General features: G+C 43.6%; 1 protein-coding gene across 5 annotated transcripts in view; it reads right to left on the bottom strand.

Annotated features, from left to right (window-relative positions):
- LOC126162235 (rho guanine nucleotide exchange factor 12) overlaps positions 1 to 24,169 on the bottom strand; it is a 1,164,938-nt gene that overhangs the window by 985,615 nt on the left and 155,154 nt on the right. For all 5 annotated transcript variants that reach the window (XM_049918604.1, XM_049918605.1, XM_049918607.1 and 2 more), the window contains one exon: positions 248 to 297. In XM_049918604.1, the coding sequence (XP_049774561.1) occupies positions 248 to 297 (50 nt within the window). The remainder of the gene's footprint in view (positions 1 to 247; positions 298 to 24,169) is intronic.

Here is a 24,169-nt window from a genome sequence, read left to right as displayed (position 1 = left end):
GTAACGTTATTGAGTGACTTCTTAAAAACATATTCCGAGTCAGTTTTATTTTGACTACACTGTTGATTTGTGCAGCATGCGATTGGAATGTGGTCGCTGTCCATTTTGTTACTAATCAAACGCATAACAAGAGCATGTAAATTGCCGGGAACCCTTCGTTGACTCAATTTCTCAGTAACAGAGGTACATTGTCGGACACATGTTCAGCAACAACCAGGCGATTTAGTTAAGACGCTGCTGCACATACCTTCACGATGGTATCTCCAGCGTTCAGGCCGGCCCTCTCGGCGGCGCCACCTGTGGACAGACAACAGGGAGTTACTTCAGAAGGCAGCACTGCACACAAGTGTCGTATTGTAGAAAGGCATGTTGAAAAAGAGATGCACACGACATGTAGGATTATCAACGCAAATACAGCGTGGTACAGATACGTAAAGTAGTTCAATATTAAAAATGAACATCTCCACAGATGTGAGTCGTAGACACTAGATTTACGTGGAGCACGCGTATAGAAGCAGTGGTGACTGGTTTCAAGAGCAATGCTGTACACAGTAGTAACCCTGCACTGAACATGAAATGCCTCAGCAAACAATTGCGAGCGACTAACAGAGAAAATAGTCTTATTTTTACAAGATTGTAATGGATCAGTAAATACTGTAGATACACCACAACGCTTTCGAAACCCGTCTAATTAACTGAATTCCAGACGTGTGTTGTGAGCCTGCCGGAGACTGGATCAAAGTACCATACAATTGCTCGACACGTTTATTGACGTTGGGGGCCGGTGGCTTAAGGAACTTCCACGTGACCATCGTCCTGGTTGATAACGGAATAGGCTCGCAGATTCACATATCAATTACCACAGCAGTCCAGCAGCCGTTGTTGACTGAGCGGCGACCCTAACACAAACTATCATCAATAAATGTCGCGAAGGACCATCTGGATTTTTGTGCTGGAAGGTGAGCTACGAGCAAGGACCCCATTCGATAGGCTTCGTCTCACACCTTGTTACTGTGCAGCTTTGATGGGGCATCGGAAGATGCAACAAGAGTGATGAACGGCGCTAAGTTGCTTTTAGCGATGAGAGCAGACTCTGATTAGCATCAGTGAACGACCATTTGCGACTTCGACAAGCAGACCGACACTACAGAGTCTATCAGGCAGCGACAAACGGGGAAGAACACTGGAAATCTCCATGCGTAGCTATAGCCCGCTGTAACAGCATGCCGTTTTTGAGACGCTGAATGACTTAGTATACACACGGAACTTATACAGACCATTCTTTGCATTTCCTACAACGTCAAATAGATGTGCATTTCACTCTGGTCGGTGTTCGTTTCAACTCGTCGCCTTACACATTATTCTGTCCGAGCTGTTCGTCAGCTTACTTTATCATAGAACAGAGTTGTTTCATATGGCTCATAGTGTGTTATAAAACTATAATTTGATTGAGTAACGAAAATGTAATGACACTCATAGAGAAAGAGAGATTTAATCTATACCTTGTGAAACCATAAGAGTATTAGATATTGGGTATTTAATTACTGTTGTAGCCTTAAATATCTAAATGAGCACGAAATGTGCATAAGTGCTCTGAGCTAATCGTTAAGGCTACTTTAAATAATGGGCACAGTATGAATAGTATTCTGCACTGCCATTAGGACTGAAGACGGCGAAGTCGTTCCCCTCGTCGTTCCGTTCTGGAAACACCTTTTCTACGAGAAGTATTGCGCAGCATGCTGCCCCAGTGGATAGCGCAGAGAAAAGATGGCAGGTGATGAGGCGTTTTCCATTTTTGGAACGCCTTCTTTCTAGCTGGAGGTATACCTCAAAGAATAAGCTGGAAAAAGTAGCCTGTTGGCAATGACAGAGGAAGGTCACGTTGTAGAGCGCTCTCCAACACAGTGAAAATTTGTGCCAACTTTGGAACACTATTGATGTCAACAAGTAATAAATAGATTTCTGGAAATAAACTTCGTCTCTACTGTATCGTTGTCATGGATGCAAGATTTTCCCGGCATTATCGGGTGAGGCAAATGTCTCAACATATTATTTCAAGTATGTTTGTGAGGGTAGTCATTATCATACTTCGATCTACTCAAGTTATAAGAGACGCGAAGAATATGCAAGGAGTACCTTCGCAGCAAGTCCTCATCTGCAATGCAATAGCCACGGCAACTTACAGACAATTTATTCTTAAGTAACGTGTGTGGGAGCTAGACTCATATTAATTCGACAGCTGTGAGTAGTGTTTCGATTTAATAAACCAACTGTCAAAATTGACAAGTGTCCACGATTCACTCCATAAACCTATTTCATTTGTTTTAAACATTAAGATGCTAGTTTCTGATTGGAAAGTTTCACCACTTAATGCAACGGCAGTGTTGTGTATCAATGTAAGGAAAGGAACCTGAATCGCACTGTATCCGTCTCTGCTTGACTTTTATTGACATACACTCATTTACTCAATATTCAAGATTAAAGTAACAGATAACTACAGACCGGTATTAATTTGAGTTTTGTTAACAATTTTGTTAGAGTATTACTCAAAACACGAAGTAATTTAAGGGCTGTAAATTTCATTCTGGTATAACAAAGTTAATAACATTCATAAAATATTAAATCCACAAACTGTTCTAAGTCGAACAAACAAGTTGGCTTTCCCAAGATTCGTATCTTTAGGTTGTATGCACATTTTATAGCAAGTGGTACATTATTTTGAAGAAGGCTGTTTCCCAAAGTGAGTCAGTATTGATTGTAACGTAGTGGTGTACGCTGTCACTGCGCTTTAATGTAAAATGTCATCTATCAGAACGATAGTGAAAGGTAAGAAGTGAAATTCGTACCTTTGCTTCGCAACGACCCCTAAAGGATTCGGAGGAAGTAAGATTGTCTAGTAAATATTCAAAGAGGTGCAAATGCTGTTAATTATATTAAAGAGTATGGAGGTTAGGAAAGAGCGAGGTTCAAAGTGTTTATATTGTTGATTTAATTGCGAGTTGAAAATTTTAAGTTGCGAAAGAGAGCCAAAGTGTTGCCAACATCACGCTGCTTTGCAGGCGGGACTAAAAGCTCGGAACATACGACGATCTAAGAACGCTATAGTTTACGAAAGGAAACACTATGATGGAGTCATTAGAACCTGGCAAGCACAAGCCTCGTAACTGTCCTCCACTGAGAACGTATGGAGTACGGTGGAACTGGATATGGAGTAGTCTAAATAACCTACAAAATCCTTTGGACATTTGAGACTAATGGTGGGTAGTGAAACAAACTATTTCCATCTGAAGCTTCTACGATCTCCTTGCCCGACTGAAAGAGCGCCCTGTTGCGAAAGAACCAAGGAAGCTACAACAGACCTGAAATGCTACTTTATACACTAGCTAATGACGCTGAATTAACCATATAGTTTTTGTTGTAGTGGTCTAAAGTCACAGGACCGGTTTGATGCTGCTCTCCACGCTATCGTATCACGTAAAGCCTCTTCATCGTCAATAACTACTACAATCTATATCCACTTGAATCTACTTACTTTATTCACTTCTTGGCCTCCCACGCTAACCTGCCCCCCCCCTTTCCAGACACGCACAAACACACACACACACACACACACACACACACACACACACACTTTCCTCCATAACTAAACTGACGGTCCGTTGATACTTCACGATGTGTCCTGCCAACCGATGCCTTCTTTCAGTCTAGTTGTGCCATAAATTTCTCTTCTCCCCAGTTCGATTCAATATATCTTCGATTACTCGTTCTACCTGTCTAACCTTTGGTATTTTTATGTAGCACCACATCTCAAAAATTTCAATTTACTCCTGACTGAACTGGTTAGTGTCCTCTTTCCCTTTGGTACAAGTCTACACTACGGACAAATACCTTTATTTAAAACTTAAATTAATCTTAAATGTTAACAAATTTCGCTTTTACTGAAATGCTTTTCATGCTATAGCCAGTCTGCGTTTTACATACACTCTACTACGGCCATCGTCAGTTATTTTGCTACCGAAATAGCAAAACTAATGTCTTAATTTTGGTTTCTCGTTTCCTAATCTAATCCCCTCAGCATAGCCCGATTTAATTCCATTACATACCAATAGTTTTGTTCGACTTTTGTTGATGTTCACTTTGTAAACTTATATAAATACACTATCCATTCCATTCCACTGATCTTCCAAAGTCCTTTACCGTCTCTGAGAATATTAGAATGCCATCGGAAACCTCAAAAGTTTTTATATATGTTCATCCTGAAGATTAATTCCCTATCCAAAGTTCTCTTTGAATTCCTTTACTGTTTGTTCAGCTTACAGATTGAATAACATCGGGAATAGTCTACGACCCTGTGCCATTCCCTTCTGAACTATGGCTTCCCTTTCATGCCCTGCAGTCTGGTTTTTGCGAAATTCGTAAATAATCTTTCGCTCCCTGTATTTTACCTCTGCTACCTTCAGCTTAGTTTTTATTTCTTCTCCATAAACTTTAATTTATTTTCCAAATGTTTCCTTTTTTTTTTACTGCACGCTTTATTACAGATTTAATAACACGAGGGATACTCTGTACTAGATACTATATGACACTGGAATGAAACTTGTTGTGTGGTATTTGGGCTTTATGGAGGTTTTTTTTATTTCCTACTAGGTTTATCTCGTTATCGTGTATATTAATCGTATTACACTTTTTTCTGGGGAGGGGGGGGGGGGGGAATTTATTGTGCTTAGACTAGTTAGATGGACAGAACATTTGTCTGCAAACGCCAATAATATCAGGTGGCCTCGCACTCAGAATCTCTAAGTCGTTTTACTGGTCCTGCACTGAATATGCAGACTTCACTAGCAATCGCAGTAGTGACCCTACTCTGGACTACAAGCGGGTCATGCTTCTCGCTGCTGGCCTCTCCCGCTTCTGCGTCAATTGTTAAGTCACGGAAACTGTAAATGAACATTCTGAGGCGATGTTTTGCTTTTATTTTAGGAGTCCCACCTCACTGGTAATGGAAATGGCGGACGGAATGGGAAATGGAATGGCTGAGGACAGAGCTGCAATGTAGCACTGAGTCGTAAACGTCACAGGCATCAGGCATTATTGCCTGCAGTGCCAGTATTTATTGCTCATCATCATCTCCCGTATCAGTTGATGACACAGGACTGCACAACGGTAGGTCACGACTTTTTGTGTACCACCTCGACGTAATTTGGTCGTCAACATATCAATAGCTATGATGCGATAAGACAGCATGTGAACAACACAGTGTGCAGTAGCCAGGGGAGTGATACAACGACGTTTCCCCTGTAGTAATACACTGGTAAAAACAATTTATTCTCTTCTTATCAGGTGTGGGATGCGATGGAATGATATAATTATGTGACCGTAGCTTACGATGTGTAAGTAGCTTACGATGTTAATTTGCAAGGACGAGAAGTGTTGTACACTGTTTCGTGAATTACTTCGGAATGTGTAAATTCTGTGCACTGCAACACCGTTCTCAGTGTAGCTACTACAAAGCTGCCCCACAGCGCACTCTATTGACACTTTGGCCCACAGGCTGCGTTCACAGTTGCACGGACAACGGTCGTCAGATGGCGTTGCCAGAGGTCGCCCCACAACTTCGGCTGACTGCTTCGCCACAATGTATCCGATCTCCTTCGTCATTGCTTGGTGAGACCACGGAGATTAGAATCTATTCTAACCTGTATGACTCGAAAAGACCGTGGCGAATACTGTACACTCTTTCTTCAGTTACTGGAATAACTAGCAATTTTTACGAATACATCAGCTGATGAGAGAAACTGTGTATTACATACTCGACATTATTCGCGGTGACAACGAGAAGCAAGATTGCAAACTTTCTGTGCAACTTCAAATAAATTCAGCAGAACCGACATTTGTCAATTAATCTTCAACGATTGTCGTTCAGCATATGTGTAAGAGACAAACATAAATTTTACAATATGATAATCTGATGCATTTGCAAACTACTGCATGCAACAAAATCACCACCCTACTGGGATAAAAACACCAGGAAGCAGTAATAGCAATCCACAAACAGCTAATGCCAATCTATCACTACCCAAAAAAATTGATTACACTAACTTAAGCATAAAGTTTGACATACCTGACCTTTGTACTTGGACAAATACTTTTTTGAGTTTATAATCTAGGCCTAAAGCTTCCGATCAGATTTTGCTTGTGTGTCAGATGACAGGCTACATTAAGTACAGGCATGAGTCTGAAATGGCTATACAGCCACAGAACATCCGCATGTAACATACGAGACATAACCTGTTATCTTTCTCACGCCACACCAAATCCTTTCTTGTACTCAAAAATCCATGTTTTGGGTGTGGGAATGTCGGCCGATTCGTCCGAAGGAAATAAACTAAACTGAATTCCACCGAGCGTCGACCGAAGACTGTACTTTCGGCCGTTGAGATAGGTTGCACTGAGTGGTGTACTGATTTGAAAAATCGGACGATGTCGACGGAATACCCCGGTGTCGGTGTCACTTTCACGTCGGCCTAATGAGATACTTGTCTGGGTTTCAAGTCCGAAAGAGAACTCACCAGTTTGCATATCAAGTTACGTATTTCATTTATGGAAGGATACTTTAATACTCTTTTTTACTTTCTTGGGTACAAAAACAGTACTCAACTAACTTGGCGTACGTTCTCTTCATTTTGTTTATTAGTCACTGTTCGTAGAACAACATGGAGGGCGGGGGAGGGGGGGGGGAAGGTTGTCTTCAAACCGACGAAAAAAGGAATTCCAAGACTTTCCCGCTACCTCCTTACTACCGCACCCGGAGAAAAACTGATCCGCAAATCGTGATTTAGAAAGTACGATGTATGATTCCAGCCCGATCTACCTAGGTGCTATGAATTTTGAATACTGCCCCTCACAGGTTTTAGGCGAGGAACAAGTAAGAGGTGACTATGATGCCTCAAGTAAAAGGTGACTATGATGTCTCACCGTTTATCCCCTACTATACGCAGCTTCCGAATTCCCTTACGGCGTATTCGTCAACGTATATTCTCGCCTCGTCCTTCTAACGCCAGATAACCAGACCAATGGTCGCGCCTGCCGTGAACGTCCACCGTAAGTTACATCAGCGTGTGCTCTCGGGTGTCAAGACAAACGTGTCGTATCTCTGTGAAAGTTGTAATCTATCTGTCCGTAGTGTCAAGTATCTAGTAGTGCGAGGCAAAGGCAGCCCCGGGCAACTAATGCAGCAGGCTGTTGGGCACAATGCTGTAACACGCCAGGCCGGGCAATTTCATTGGACGTAATGTCACTTACTACCTCGACACAGATGTATGCGACTGTTCGAGTAATTCTTCCAACAGTTTTTTCTGTTCTATTTCCGTACTGGGTTAGCGAAAAATTATTGTCTATTGCTTCTGTAGGCACCCTAACCTCTCTTTTCTCAATTCGAGAGCCCTAATACTAATAACGATTTTACATGATCGTCCCATTTGGTATTGCTTCTTACTGCTCCCCATAAATACTTATACCATATGATGTTCTCTAGATGTTCACTACCAGTCTTGTAACCAGATACTACTGGGTTCTCTCTGTTTGCTACAGGCGTTACCTTACATCTATGTCCGTTTAGAGAGCTGCCGTGCATAAAACCAAGTAGAAATTTTGCCCACGTCTTTTTTTAACTATTTGCGATCGTCCAAAGACGATACTTTCCCTTTTAAAATATCTTCAGCGAACTGTCTTACTGTCTTAACCCTGTCTTGTACGTCGTTTCGGAAGTCCTGTTGCGCTTCCTTGGGGCATACCTGACATTACTTTCGTTTCTGCGGAATATTCGCCGTCCAGTATAACGTACTCGCTTCTGTTGGTCAAAAATTCTTCGACCCAACCACAGATTTTCGAATATACTACGTATGGTCTTATCTCGTTAGTATTATTTAAATAATGAAACACCGCACGAATTGCGCACTTATTCATGCTTAGCATGACGCGTCTCGAAATCTCATTATCAAGAACAAATATTTACATATATATTTTATATGATATTTTCATGTGTGTTATTCTGTCTCTCTTGCCGTGTAATCCTCTTTATGTGGTACTGCAGCAATCGGAAAATATGACAAAATAGATCTTGTGATTTTTGCACATCCTAACGTCAGATAATAGTATTTTCGTTTCTTTACCAACAAGTACTGTGACCCCGTCTTTATGCAAAAATTCACACACACATGCAAACGGTAACACACACCCTGTTTAGCCCAGTCAACGAAGACCAAAAACGGTCTAACAGAGGAAAACACTTCTGTAGTCGCAGGAGTGTGGTAGGAGACAGTGTCATAAATAACATACTAAAAGTCCCCACCGGTGGGATGTGGGCGTTAGAAGGGGGGAAGGTGGAGTCTGAAGAACATTGTTTTATGTTCTTCTTGAGTAACTTGGAAACTATAGCTCCTAGCGAAAATGTTACCAAATGGTTCAAATGGTTCTAAGCACTATGGGACTTAACATCTGAGGTCTTCAGTCCCCTAGACTTAGAACTACTTAAACATAACTAACCTAAGGACAGCACACACATCCATGCCCGAGGCAGGATTCGAACCTGCGACCGTAGCAGCAGCGCGGTTCCGGACTGAAGCACCTAGAACCGCTCGGCCAGAATGGCCGGAAAATGTTACCCAGTACAAAAGTAAACTACTCTAAACTCCTTACAACATCGTTCCTATTCATTTTTTTCTGTGGGAATAACAGATTCCGCTTTGCAGCGGATGGAATAATCGCAATTATGAAAAATATTGTTTTAAAGATACCCAATTGTTTAGCTTTAAACGAAGTGGTTAGAAACAAATATTAAACGTCTGTACCACGTCTAAGCGCATAAGAGACTTATTAAGGGATAAAATTTGTTCTGGGCGTGGAACAGAATGGAAGGGGTGTAGCTGGAGGGTAGAAGCGCGTGGGAAGGTAGGTCGCCTGATCGTGATCTTGCGGTGCCCTCCTTCAAACGTCTGCAAACTGGAGATCGAGCAGATTACTCCTGACTCTATCTACCACACTACGTCACAAGAAGCTACTAAAGGGCGTCTGACAAGGTTATACCAATACTCCACGGTGCGTCTTTTGAATCACTGTGCACGGAGGGGGCGGGGGAGTTAACACTACTTGCTAGGCAGGTATGAGTTGCTAGTAATGCGACACGCATATGGACACAAGCTACGTAAATCTCTGACACTGTTAGAGGGGAAAGTGATCCTTAATAGTCCTGTAAAGCAGCTGCCTTGTTCTTCCGGGAAAGGGAACGCGCCCCCCCCCCCCCCCTCCCCGAGCGCGCTTGCTTTTCTGTTTACATACTCCCCACCATTTCCTGTCCAGTTCTCTTATGTGAGCACACAAAACAACTTCACTGAGCTTGTACTTATACAGTGGAATTACTTTCAGTTTATGACGTGAGTACTTATTTGCAGTTGTTAAGTAAGCTTTATGTGAAAAAGCTCAACAGCTGCAGCTGTCACCTTTCTTCCACACTGACGAGCCTGTCCCAAGGGTAACATAGAGTCACATACTCATTAGAAAATATCGATTTCACTGTCCCTACCATCAACCCAGCCGAGTTCGCTCAGCATCTGACGCCCAGAGGTTTAAATTATGTGCGTCTAGAACAGAAGTAGGTCATCGAGGTGTTTATGAATTTCCGATATTTCAACGCAAGTCAGTGCATCACAGCAGATCGATGTTTTATAACTGAACATGATCAGTCGTATTCCACCAGACTTACTCACACCCATCTTGGACGATATACTGTGGATGTGTGGTGACTCCATTCAGTGCAGCCCACTCTATAGGTGCCAGCTATTCCTCAGTGAAAGACGTTAAGGAGTCCGATAGTTACAAAAATAATGGCGAGGGAAATGTAGTAACTTTCTGGTTATTCATTAACTCACCACCAAGTGACTACAACACAGTTACACTGCTTTACAATACGCTGTCAACGACAGACAGTAGGAAGCTGTCATATTTACCAATCCAATCCCTTTCCCATCAACACCACAAAGGTCACTGACATCATCACACTTACAAATGATAGATTTCTCAGCCACTGTTTACAGCCACGTACTTTACATAAAAGCTCACTTGACAACTGCAACTAAGTTCCCACAGAATAAACTGAAACGAACTGCACTATAGAAACATCTTCTCTGTAAAGTTATTTGGTTTAGTCCCATAAGAGAACTAGACAGGAAATACTGGGAAGGTATAGTCCGACTGTGAACTAAAAAGCGATCAGTGCTCGCAGCGGGGGGGAGTTGCCTTTCCTGGAAGAACGCTACGCCTGTCGTACAGGATGACAATCAATTTCTCTCTGGCAGTGTAAAACATTGTACAAAGATTTACGTAGATTGTGTGCATGTGTGTTTCTTGTGTTAGGATTATTGGTAAGTCACATGTGTATTCCAATAAGTTTAATGAACTTTATGGAAAATAAACACACTCATGCATGTTTGCGCACTGCGTACCCTGTGATTCAAAGGGCATGCTGTACAGGATGCCAGTACAAACTGTGAAACAAATTGATCTTGCTTCTTATGATGCAGACAGAGTGACAAATCACTTGCTCGATCCTTAATTTGCAGACCAATGTAGGCGGACAGCGTATGAACACAATTTCAGGGACATACCTTCCCCGCGCTTCTATCCCACAGCCCCCTCGCCCTACCTTATTACAAACCTGGAACACCATTAATCCCGCAATACGGCTCCTCTGTACTTAGACGTGGTACACACATTCAATATTTGTTTTTAATCCATTTCATTTAGAGCTAAGCGGTTTTATGGCGTTAAAACAATATTTTTAATCTGGGATTTTTCCATATCCTGCAAAGGGGAATCTATTGGTGCTAGAGAGAAAACTGATAGAACCATTACTATAAGAAATATAACGTAGTTTAATTTTGTACTGGGAAACGTTTTCGTTATAATCACTATATGCGAAAAAAATATTTGAAGAAAGTAACCGATTCACTATCTCGATTGTGTTTGAAAAATTTTCTCCCTTGCTTGTGGTATACAAAAATTTCCAGCTCCTCCATTAAATCCACTGTACGTGACTTCTGGAAGTGATGGAGTATCTTACGGTCTTCTTTATGTTTGTGAATCGGTGTCCTTTTTTTGTCTGTGCTGCTATGACCCATTCTGTCAATTCGTTATGTGTGTAATAGTTGATGCGTTCAGCGTAACTAGTATGAAAACTCCAGCCAGTCTGTCCATGTAGGAGCTTAAGTTATTTTTACAAGCCATTTTGTGTATTCCTGAATCTGAGAATTCACCTTTTTTATCCTTTAATGTATGCAATAATTTGTTGTAGTTTGTTGTTTGTGGAGAGAACTACTATCATTTCATATGACCGATGTAAGTATGCTATTTTTTGAAAAATGTTGCCTACATAAGACATGCCAACCACACATTTGGTTTTACTACTAATTCCTTCCAAAGTTACAAGAATTTATTTTTGTTTTTTGTTATTTGTTTCTTCATTTTGCTTGTCACTGAGTTGGGGAAGGCACTAATCACTGCAATGTGCTTAATATTGCCTAATTCCATCGTGCTGTATGGAGCTATATCTGGGTGACATGGTGTGGCAGGAATTGTGTTGGAAGTTGTCTTTGTTCTGTAAATCTTAAAATTGTGCCTGTTGTGATTTACTATGAACAAATCTAGGAAATGAATGCTGTTAGTTTCTGTGAAATTTATTTTCTTGTCTGTGTAACTAAATAAATTCATTGGTTTCAGATCGTCAAAACGTTTTGTGCTTTAGTTAACTGTTCTTCATTACTGCAATGGCTTCTATAACAGGGGATATTGAAGCATAGGTGTGTGGTGTCTAGTGATACAAAACGAACACCACCTGGAATATTTATTTTCCTCATTTCAGTGCATATTATGGTATCGTTCTTTGCAGTATACGTTGTTTCACACATGAAATACTTTTTTAGGAGCTGAGTTAGTGAGAAACTCTCCAAGCAGTGCAGTTCACACTGTTAACTATTAGTCTGATGTGACATCCTTCTGTGCATGACTTAATCTGGTATCTTAATATGGGGTCTTCATGTAACGAATTTCTTTTCATGTTCTATCAGTAAGAAATGTTATTTATTTAACTGAGCATTTATTTTGTATCCATTGTTTTCTGGGAAAACTTTTAAAGAGTTTTTTCAACGTATTCATATTATGAGTTCACAAACAAACAGTGTGGGTGATATGAAACTTCCTGTGTGCGGGACCGACACCTGAACTCGGGACCCTTGCCTTTCGCGGGAAAGTGTACATCAACTGAACTACCCAAGCACGACTCACGACCCGTCCTCACAGCTTCAATTTTGCCAGTATCTCGTCTGCTACCTTCCAAACTTCACAGAAGCTCTTCTGCGAACCTTGCAGAACTAGCACTCTTGGAAGAATGGATATTGCGGAGACATGGCTGAGCGATAGCCTGGGGGTAGTTTCCAGAATGAGATTTTCACTCTGCAGCGGAGTGTGCGCGGAGTGTTCGCAGAAGAGCTTCTGTGAAGTTTGGAAGGTAGCAGACGAGGTATTGGCAGAACTGAAGCTGTGAGGACGGATCGTGAGTCGTGCTTGGGTAGCTCACTCGGTAGAGCAATTGCCCGCGAAAGGCAAAGGTCCCGAGAGTTCGTCTCGGTACAGCACACAGTTTTAGTCTGACATGAAGTTTCATGTCAGCGCACACTCCGCTGCAGAGTGAAAATTTCATTCTGGAGTGTGAGTGATAGTTTACGTGTGTGTAAATTTCTGTACAACGAGAAGTGCCTATTTATTACCTTCTTCCAAGGTTTCCAGTGGTAGGAGGATCGGCCGTTATCGACAACGGACACCTGTTGGAGGAATGGATAGAAACAAGAAACCTCAGTATCTTCCATTACCCAAAAACCTCCCCCCTCCTTCACAAGTACAATATGGAAACGTGGATATAACCCCGACAACTGCATTACAAGCTCAAACATAAAAGACTGCTGTACTAAAGTAGTATACCAACCTATACCTCGAACACAGCACAGATCAGTAGGGATACAGCTGTATACAGCAGTCAAGACCACTACCGTTTCGCAGATGATTTAATTTTAAAAAGGCCAATTGGGAAACTTTCGTAGAGGAACTGGATAAAGCCATAGTAAACCTCGCCCCAATCCCAGAGAACTGCCAGGAAGTTGTGCAAATGCTACGGAGAATCTCCAGACAACATATACCACGAGGCTGCCGATAGCAGTACATCCAGGTCTCTCACATGACTCCAGGCATCTCCTAGCCAAGAACGAGGAATTAAACCAAAAGGACCCCTTTAATCAAGAAACAGCAGCATGTGTACGGCTTTGATGGAAATGCTAAGTGAAGCTCGGCAAAATAGATGGATGAAGACCCTGGAGAGGATGGATATGACACACAGCAGCAAAATAGCCTGGAATCTCATTCAAAAATTTGACGGAGACCCAAATGGTCCCAAACTGTCTGACGCCGTAACACCTAATCAAGTGGCTCATCAACTGCTCCAGAATGGAAAGACTAATACAAAACAACAGAAAGTAAAAATTAACAGGACTTTAGAATCAGAAACTAATAGGTTTTTAACACCTTTTTCAATGAAGAAATTCAACAAGGGTCTCAGCAATATGAAAAGCGGCAAAGCAACTAGGGTGGATGACATGTAAGATCTCCAAGATGTGGAGGAAGGCAAGGATAGTGGCACGCTTGAAACCTGGGAACACATCTAATTCACCAAAGAACTATCGCCCAATATCTCTCTTGTGTCAGCTTTACTAACTGTATGAGAGACTTATTTTAAATCGTATGACAGACGCTACTGAGATGTAACTTATTCCTCAGCACGCTTGCTTAACAGAACACATAGAGGAAGGATACGAAAATAAAAAGATAACAGGTCTAGCCCTGGTCGGCCTTAGCTCTTCATATGATACAATTAACCACAGGCTGCTGCTCCAGAAGCTCTATCATGAACCAAGAGACTATCAATTTGTTAAGATTATCGAGTCCCTATTACAAAATAGACAATTTTATGTTGTTCTCAATGGGAAAAAGAGCAGATGGAGAAACCAGAAACATGATCTGGCCCAAGGAAGCGTTTTGGCGCCCTCCCTATTTAATCTGTACACCGACGACCAACCGATGCCTAAGCATACAAAACATTTTCTGTGTGCGGATGACCTGGCAATTACAGCACAGAGGAGGACCTTTGAGGATGTAGAACAAAAGCTGGAGAAAGCTCTTAGAGAAATGTCAGAGTATTATAAAAACAACTTTCTTAAGCCACGCCCGTCCAAAACACAAGTCAGCGCCTTCCACCTTCGATCCTGGCAAGCTAACCGTAAACTTAACGTCTCTTGGAATAATACCACACTGGAGCATACCGACAAACCAACTTACCTGTGCGTGGTGCTCGACAGATCTCTGACATACAGGTACCACTGCGAAAAGACGCGACCAACGGTAACTGGCAGAAATAATATTGTGCGGAAACTAGCTAACAGCAAATGGGGTGCTAAAACTTCCACATTAAGAACCACCGCACACGCCTTATGCTTCTATACAGCCGAATATGCCTGCCCAGTAAGGTCCAGATCAACCCATGCAAGGAAGGTCGACATTAAGACTTAATGAAACATGTCGATTGACAACGGGATGCATGAAACCTGCTTCCCTATCAAAACTATATAGCGCTGCCGGGTTTGCGACTTCCGCCGGCCTAAGTGGCCGAGCGGTTCTAGGCGCTACAGTCTAGAACCGCGCGACCACTACAGTCGCATGTTTGAATCCTGCCTCGGGCATGGATGTGTGTGATGTCCTTAGGTTAGTTAGGTTTAAGTACACTCCTGGAAATTGAAATAAGAACTCCGTGAATTCATTGTCCCAGGAAGGGGAAACTTTATTGACACATTCCTGGGGTCAGATACATCACATGATCACACTGACAGAACCACAGGCACATAGACACAGGCAACAGAGCATGCACAATGTCGGCACTAGTACAGAGTATATCCACCTTTCGCAGCAATGCAGGCTGCTATTCTCCCATGGAGACGATCGTAGAGATGCTGGATGTAGTCCTGTGGAACGGCTTGCCATGCCATTTCCACCTGGCGCCTCAGTTGGACCAGCGTTCGTGCTGGACGTGCAGACCGCGTGAGACGACGCTTCATCCAGTCCCAAACATGCTCAATGGGGGACAGATCCGGACATCTTGCTGGCCAGGGTAGTTGACTTACACCTTCTAGAGCACGTTGGGTGGCACGGGATACATGCGGACGTGCATTGTCCTGTTGGAACAGCAAGTTCCCTTGCTGGTCTAGGAATGGTAGAACGATGGGTTCGATGACGGTTTGGATGTACCGTGCACTATTCAGTGTCCCCTCGACGATCACCAGTGGTGTACGGCCAGTGTAGGAGATCGCTCCCCACACCATGATGCCGAGTGTTGGCCCTGTGTGCCTCGGTCGTATGCAGTCCTGATTGTGGCGCTCACCTGCACGGCGCCAAACACGCATACGACCATCATTGGCACCAAGGCAGAAGCGACTCTCATCGCTGAAGACGACACGTCTCCATTCGTCCCTCCATTCACGCCTGTCGCGACACCACTGGAGGCGGGCTGCACGATGTTGGGGCGTGAGCGGAAGACGGCCTAACGGTGTGCGGGACCGTAGCCCAGCTTCATGGAGACGGTTGCGAATGGTCCTCGCCGATACCCCAGGAGCAACAGTGTCCCTAATTTGCTGGGAAGTGGCGGTGCGGTCCCCTACGGCACTGCGTAGGATCCTACGGTCTTGGCGTGCATCCGTGCGTCGCTGCGGTCCGGTCCCAGGTCGACGGGCACGTGCACCTTCCGCCGACCACTGGCGACAACATCGATGTACTGTGGAGACCTCACGCCCCACGTGTTGAGCAATTCGGCGGTACGTCCACCCGGCCTCCCGCATGCCCACTATACGCCCTCGCTCAAAGTCCGTCAACTGCACATATGGTTCACGTCCACGCTGTCGCGGCATGCTACCAGTGTTAAAGACTGCGATGGAGCTCCGTATGCCACGGCAAACTGGCTGACACTGACGGCGGCGGTGCACAAATGCTGCGCAGCTAGCGCCATTCGACGGCCAACACCGCGGTTCCTGGTGTGTCCGCTGTGCCGTGCGTGTGATCATTGCTTGTACAGCCCTCTCGCAGTGTCCGGAGCAAGTATGGTGGGTCTGACACACCGGTGTCAATGTGTTCTTTTTTCCATTTCCAGGAGTGTAGTTCTAAGTTCTAGGGGTCTGATGACCTCAGAAGTTAAGTCCCATAGTGCTCAGAGCCATTTGCACTTTTTTTTTTTTTTTTTTTTGCGACTTCCAACTCTCGGAGACCATCACATGAATTCACAGAGAGGCTCAGGCAAACTATTGACGATTGGCATCCTCTTTTTGGCAGTGAGTGTAAACCCGGGCGACTGGAATCCTGTAAAAGGTTCTTAGCCACGATAATAGAAGAACCACCAACTGATTACCCACCTGCAAAGGAAGTGCGCAGCGGATTCAGAACAAACTGGAAGACATGGAGGACACTGAACCGAATGACACGGCCAAAAATTTGTATTTGCACCATTATTTCTTTTATGTCACACCACTGAGACAACATTTGCCAGCTTGATTTGGTACTGGAAGAGCTGGTCTTAAGCGCGTCACGTAACTGGTTTGTCTTTCGCCCCTGTACTGGTCACCAGCGATTCAATCAATGGAGGATGGGCAAGACGAATGGTATCAGCTCCTTTGACCGTAGCCAGACTGTGGAAGTCAGATACAAGAGACACTCCATCTCCAAGGTCCTGCAAGCACTGGACTTTTCACGTGCCACCGTGGAGAGTGTGCATGAAGAGTATCTCAATCCTGGGCAAACCGGCCGCTACCACAGAAGACCACCGTCGAAGACAACGTGATGATGATGATGATGATGATGATGATGATAAGAAGCTGCCGTCGACTATAACGGTGGACAGAGGCCGACCCACGGACAGCACTGAAGGTTACGCGAGGCTGTTTGCGGACAATGTTGTCTGCAGAAAGGTTGCAATGCCAGAAAATAGTAGTGGGAATGCAGAGGAGGTACTGGTAGCTGACCCTCAACGTAAATGAACATAAAATATTGTACATAAATAGGTAAAGAGATACAATTATGACGACAAATCACTAGAAACAGTACCTGTCATAAAATACCTTGGAGTAAATATCCAGAGTGACCTCAAATGGAATGAGCATATGAAACAAGTAGTACGAAAAACAGATGCCAGGCTGAGATTCATTGCAAGAATCTTAAGGAAATGTATTTTATTCACGACACGTGGCTTACAGAGCACTTGTTCGAGCGATTCTTCAGTTATGTTTATAATGTTGGATTCTTACGAGGCTGGTTTAATAGAAGAGATACGTAGAATCCAAGAAGAGTGCCACGTTTTTTAATGGGTCGTGTTGGTCGGGTCGATAGCTTTACGGAGACTATCAACAAGAGAGACTCTAAGCATCAGAGAGAGTTTCACTGTTGAAATTTCGGGAGTGTATGTTACAAGAAGAGTTGGGCAACCTATTACTTTCTTGCGAAACCACTACAACGAGAAAATAAGTAAAGTTAAGAGTTGTATGGAGGTAATCAACAGTTACTCTTTCCGTGTACCATTCTTGAATGGAATAGGGAATGGAGAAGAAGGTAGTGCTACCATAAATATGCACGGATCAGGACGGCTCCTCAATGCTCTCGGTACTTCGCGGAGTCTCTGCCACGATACTTCTTTGCTCTCCCGAGTGCTAAAGGGTTTGGAACGCGCTACTGGATAGGCATGTGTAATTCAGTTGCTCGTTAGTGTGCTCTGTGAGCAATGACAGAATTGCTGCGCCGCACAAGAAGCGGCCGGCCGGCCTACAGGTCACTGCGTCGCTGACGCACGGCACGCCCGCCACTGCCCAGTGGTCTGCCTCACAGCGCAGAGCGGCGCCGCTATTTCTGTGGAGGCTGCTGCCGCTACTGTTTACCGTCCCGTCCACGCCGAGGTCAGTAGGCGCACACGGCCACGACTAAGCTTGGCCGCCACGGTGGAATCAGTCGGCTGTGGCCTTGCTGAGGCAACTATCCTAACATTCGGCTGCAACCTGTGGGAACAGAGTGGACTGACGGGCACATGCAGGAAGTGTGACTACTGTGTACCATTATCAGCCTCTGTCTTATTCGCTTAAAGTGTGGATCAAAGGAAAAATGACTGTGTTCTACCACATTGTAAGCTGCTTTTCTTTTTTTTCTGTTATAGACACAAGGTTGCAAAAACAAAGAAATCTGTCTGTTTCGGTGGATTGAAATGCCCCTTCGTTAAGAAAAAAATGATAAAAATTAAAATACTTTTCAAAAACGGGAAACAAACGAAACTGGACCTGACAATAGGTTTATTCATATCGGGTTCCACAGTCACAAATTTATTGAAAGATTTAATGATTATAAAGAATCCGCCGCGATTACAAATTGAAACCGGATGTTGACCTAGGTTTCGGCGCGGATAACCACGCCTTCTTCGGAACACACCAAAACTACAAACTGCCTAAAGAGGCATGGTCCAACATTAATATAGAACGCACAAAATGGCAAAAGACTTGCATAAAATGTAAAATAAACGGTACGTATGTAGCATGTCAATAGCTGTACTTAGTTCAAACGTCAGAAGCGTGCTTCCTCACTCCAGCCAACGTTCGGTGGGCCGCGGGCTCTCAGGAGTTTACCTGCATTTATTATAAATCCATTATTACTCATTGTTCACGACTTTGGTGAATCTTCCAGGGACGCATGGGAAGATGGAGCTGTAAATATGCTGACGTTACATAGTTCTCTTCCGCATGGCAAAAACATGATTACGAAGAGTCTTTCAAATACTTTCTTGAAACAGCTTCCAATCTCGAACCATAACGACTAAAGATGTTCGATTTGCTGCACGGTAACATTCTAACGCGCTGGCTGTTATCTAAATGCTCCATTATTTTGCATTTACTACTACGTAGTTTCTCTGTGGAAATCCTTTTTAATTTCTTCCTCTACACCTATATTAACATCTATATCAGCGTCCACATACATACTTCGATAGCCACCATACCGTGCATGGTGGAGGGAACCTTGCAGCACTGCTACCCTTTCCCTGTTCCACTCACAAGTGGAGCGAGGGAAAAAGGCCACTGTCTACACTATCTGATCAGAAGTATCCTGATGCCCGCACGAAAGGCAGAAGTGACCACTTGATGTCAAGAGGGGGCGGACATGCTATAAAATAAGGCGGAGAGTACTATGTTGCAGTAGGGATGCGGTAGCAACATAATAAGTCGGGAAGGAGAGCTCAGTGACTTCGAACGTGGACTAGTCATTGCGTGTCACCTGAGTAACAAATCGACCAGGGACGTTTCAACCGTTCTAAAGCTCCCCAGGTACGCTGTTGGTATTACGATTGCGAAGTAGAAACGATAAGAAACAACAACAGCTAAACCAAGAACAGGCAGACTTAATGTACTGACTGACGAGGATTGTCGAACAGTGCGGTGAGTACTTGTAAGAAATCGCATGAAATCGGAGGAAGAAATAACTCGTGAGTTCCAAAGTGCTACCAGTAATCCAGCTAACACAATGTCTGTGCGTAGGGAGTTAAAAAAGAATGGGGCTCAATGGTCGACAACCTTCGCAGAAGCCACACATTCGTGCAGTCAACGGTACATGACGCCTGAGATGGTGCAAAGAGCAACGGTACTGGACAGTGGATGATTGGAAACGGTTGATATAGAGAGATGAAGCAGGCTGTACCTTGTGATAATCCGATGGAAGGGTTTTGTTTCGCTAATGCCTGAAAAATATTACCTGCCAATACGTACAGAGAAGGTGGAGTTAGGGTAGGGTGGTGTTTCTCGTGGTTAGGGTGAGATCACCTTATTACGCATACGAAAACACTAAATGCAGAAGGAAATGAACAGATGTTACAGCACTGTATACTGAGTCATAAAGCACCACCCGTGAGGCCATGGTTTGTGGACAACAACATGCCGGAAATGAACTGTGTGTGTTCAAATGTGTGTGAATTCCTAAGGCACCAAACTGCTGAGGTCATCGGTCCCTAGTCTTACACACTATTTAAACTAACTTACGCTAAGAACAACACACACACCCATGCCCGAGGGAGGACTCGAACCTCCGGCGGGAGGGGCCGCGCGGTCCGTGACATGGCGCCTCAAACCCCCGGCCACTTCGCGCGGCGGAAATGAACTGGTGTGCCCAGAGTCCGGACGTTAACCGAATAGAGCACCTTCGGAATGGTTTAGAACGTCTACTTCCTCCAGATCCCACTGTCCAACGACATTATCTTCTCTTATTTCACATCTTACGGAATTCTTCGCATGCCTCACTGAAAGGGTCCACGGCAGAGTTCAAGCCGTTGTGGAAAAAAAAAAAAAAAGAAAAAAAAAAATTGTTCAAATGGCTCTGAGCACTATGGGACTTAACATCTGTGGTCATCAGTCCCCTAGAACTTAGAACTACTTAAACCTAACTAACCTAAGGACGTCACACACATCCATGCCCGAGGCAGGATTCGAACCTGCGACCGTAGCAGTCCCGCGGTTCCGGACTGAGCGCCTAGAACCGCTAGACCACCGCGGCCGGCGCCGTTATGAAGGCGAAGGGTGGACACACCACATATTGATGTCCAATAATACTTATCCAGATACTTTTCAGCAAATAGTGTACACGTCTCCATACGAGCCCCAATTTCTTTTATCTTGTCTTTGTGGTTCTTACGCAAGATGTGGAATATGTTGGTGGCAGGAGGATCTTTCCGCAATTAGTCGCAAAAGAAGATTGTCTAAACCATCCCAAAAGTATGAAACGTATTCGCAAATTGCGAATACGATATTAAATCAGCTATATGGTTGACAATAGACATGTGAAAATTTGTTCCGGACCGGGATTCAAACCCGGACTTTCCGCTTATCGTGAGCGATAGCCTTAACCACTTCGGCTATCCGTACACGCCTGCTAGAAGGACCCAAACTTCCATATGTCATGGTGTCTACATCCCATAGTGCTCGCACACCGTTAGTGGGATTTCCACATAATGATAGACAATGGTTTTCTAATCAGTTTGCCTTGCTTTGGCTTGATACACAGTTAGTGCAGCGTGCCAAAAACGGTGTCCTTCAGGCATGTGCCAATACAATCCCTTTCCTATCAACACACCCATCCAATCTCTTCCTCATTAACACTACAAAGGTTTCTGAGTTATGCACTGAGTTATAAACTTCTAAGCCGTTGTTTATTGGAACGTATTTTAATTATAAGTTCGCTTTAACAACTGCAAATTAGTACTCACTTAATGAAGTGAAAATTACTATATAAACAAGGGTTCGTTTAACTGATTTTGTCTACTCAAATAAGAGAAATGGAGAGGAAATGCTGATGAATATAATACGTCTGTAAACAGAAACGTGAGCAGCGCACCTAGTGTGGGAAGCTGCCTTTCTCGGAAAAACAATACAGCTGCTGTACAGGATGCCAGTACAAACTTTGTGAAACACCCTATAGTTGCTTCTTCTTAAGTAGTGGGGTATACAGAATTGGAAAGCACATGCTCGATCTTCAGTTTGCAGACCTATGGAGGAGGTACGTTTATGATCAACATTCGCTTGCACTTCTAGCCCCACCCACACTCCCTCCGCCTTGCTGCATACCCAGACCACAAGTTCTCCCTTAATACGGCTCTACGTACTTAGACGTGGTACACACACTTAATGTATGTTTTTAACCCACTTGATTTAAAAATAGACAATTCATACCTTTAAAGCAATAATTTTATAATATGCGATTTTTCCATCTCCTGCAACGCGGAAACTATTTGTTCTAGAGAAAAACGAATGGGATTTTTTTTTAAATTAAACGTAGTTTAATCTTGTATTGGAGAAATTGCGCTTTTCGAGTTATTCGAGAAAAAAAGTAAGAGAGTATCCTTGAAAACCTCCCCCCTCCCCTCCGGCATCCAAACGTTCACACTCCGTCGGTCACGATTTTTAGTATGCTGTTCACGACGCTCCCTTCTACACCAATACAAAAATTTGCGACTACACGAATTTTTTTCACACAGTCAAAATTTTTTGCTCTTCACTGATAGTGCCGTATAGGAAACACGAGCGACCCTATCACGCCTCCCTGGAGCACTCCTGACGCTGCCCTCGTCTCTGATGAGCACGCGCTATTCAGGACAACCTTCCAATTCCTATTATTTGAAAAGCCTTCGAGCCACTTACATATCAGTGGGGCACTGCGTCAATCATTTTCGGAAAATCTAGGAATATTAAATGCGTCTATTGCCCTTTATTCGCCATTCGTAGGCTATCGTGCGAGAAACAGTCAAGCCGAGTTTCGTATGAACGATGCTTTCTAAATCTGAGCCGATATGAGTGCAGAAGCTCTTCTGTCTCGAGGAAAATTAATATATTCGAACTTACAATATGCTGAAGAATTCTGTAGCTGAGCAACGTTGGTAAAATTGTTCTGAAATTTCGCAGGTCGTTATTTTTATCCTTTTATACGTGGCACTCACCTGTGCTTTTTTCCAGTCACTTGGGACTTCGTGATGGGGGAGAGATTCGCGATAAATGCAAGCTATGTAAATGGACAATGCCGAAGAGTACTGTCCATAAAGCCGAACTGGCGGTTTTTTTTCCAATTCTTTGAGTTACTTGTCGACGTCAGAGATGCCTATTTGTACTCCCTAAGGGAGTCTGGTGTATCTGTACAATCCACCTGCGCGAATGGATTCTAGACGCGGTGTTTAGAACTTCAGCTTTCCTTTTGCTGTTTTCAATACAACATCATATAAAGAACTAATGATTTAAGGGGAAAAGAGAAAGAGAGAGGATCCGTAACAGGCCACAACTGGCCTAATGCAGAACGTGTAAAAGAGCATTACTTTTTCGAGGTGATAACTACAGCTTCGTGACTACCCACTGTATTAGTTCCCAGGACAGCGTTTGGTGGAAAACGTAACGTTTGGAATCCCATCCGTGACCATGGTCGGCAACAAACGGTTGTGTTTTGTCATTGCTCACGAGTTAGCCGTTTCGAATCCTCAAACAAATGTTCATCGCCATATTTGTTTGGCGGGCGAGAAGAGCAGAAACGATATCACCAGTCAGAAAGTCTGTATTGAAACACAAATTCTCTACAGTGTCGCATGTCAAGAGGAAGATCAAAATAATCCACTGGCCGTGAAGACGAAACGTTCAGCAGTTTCCACAAGTTTCTTGCATTCACGGAACTCGTGAGGTGGTCGGGACTTTCTTGCAGTCTACATGCTGCGCAAAACACTGACTGAGCTTATCATCAAAATGTTCAAATGTGTGTGAAATCTTATGGGACTTAACTGCTAAGGTCATCAGTCCCTAAGCTTACACACTACTTAACCTAAATTATCCTAAGGACAAACACACACACCCATGCCCGAGGGAGGACTCGAACCTCCGCCGGGACCAGCTGCACAGTCCATGACTGCAGCGCCTTAGACGGAGCTTATCATCATCGGTACTTCCTTTTGTAAGGTGGAAGTTACGATCTATATGGGTCTGTTTTTGACACTTCACTGAAATACGCTCCTTGATGATCTGGGGGTAGAAGGGATAAAATACAGGGAGCAAAAACCAGACTGTAGTTGTAAGACTTAAAGGACATGAGAGGATAGCCCTACTTGAGGAGGGAATGAGACAGAGTTATAGCCTATCCCCGATGTTACTCAATCTGTAGACTGATCAAGCAATAAATTAATTCAAGAAGAATTTGGAAAAGATGATAAAATCTCGATGACATTGTAATGCTGTTAGAGACAGCAAAGTGCAGCTGAACGGAATGGGCAGTGTCTTGAAAGGAGAATGAATATAAGATGAACATCAACAAATGTAAAACACTAATAAAGGAATGTAGCTGAATTCAATCGGGCGATGCTGATGGAATTAGAATAGGAAACGAGGCGATAAAGGTAACAGATGAGTTTTGGTATTCGGGCAGCAAAATAACTGACGGTGGCCGAAGCTCTAGAGGACATAAAATTCAAACTGGCTATAAGAAA

Source organism: Schistocerca cancellata, chromosome 2 (genome assembly GCF_023864275.1).
Source record: "Schistocerca cancellata isolate TAMUIC-IGC-003103 chromosome 2, iqSchCanc2.1, whole genome shotgun sequence".
NCBI lineage: Eukaryota > Metazoa > Arthropoda > Insecta > Orthoptera > Acrididae > Schistocerca > Schistocerca cancellata.
The sequence above is the reverse complement of the archived record's forward strand: the minus strand, read 5'-3'. Positions and strand labels throughout refer to the sequence as shown.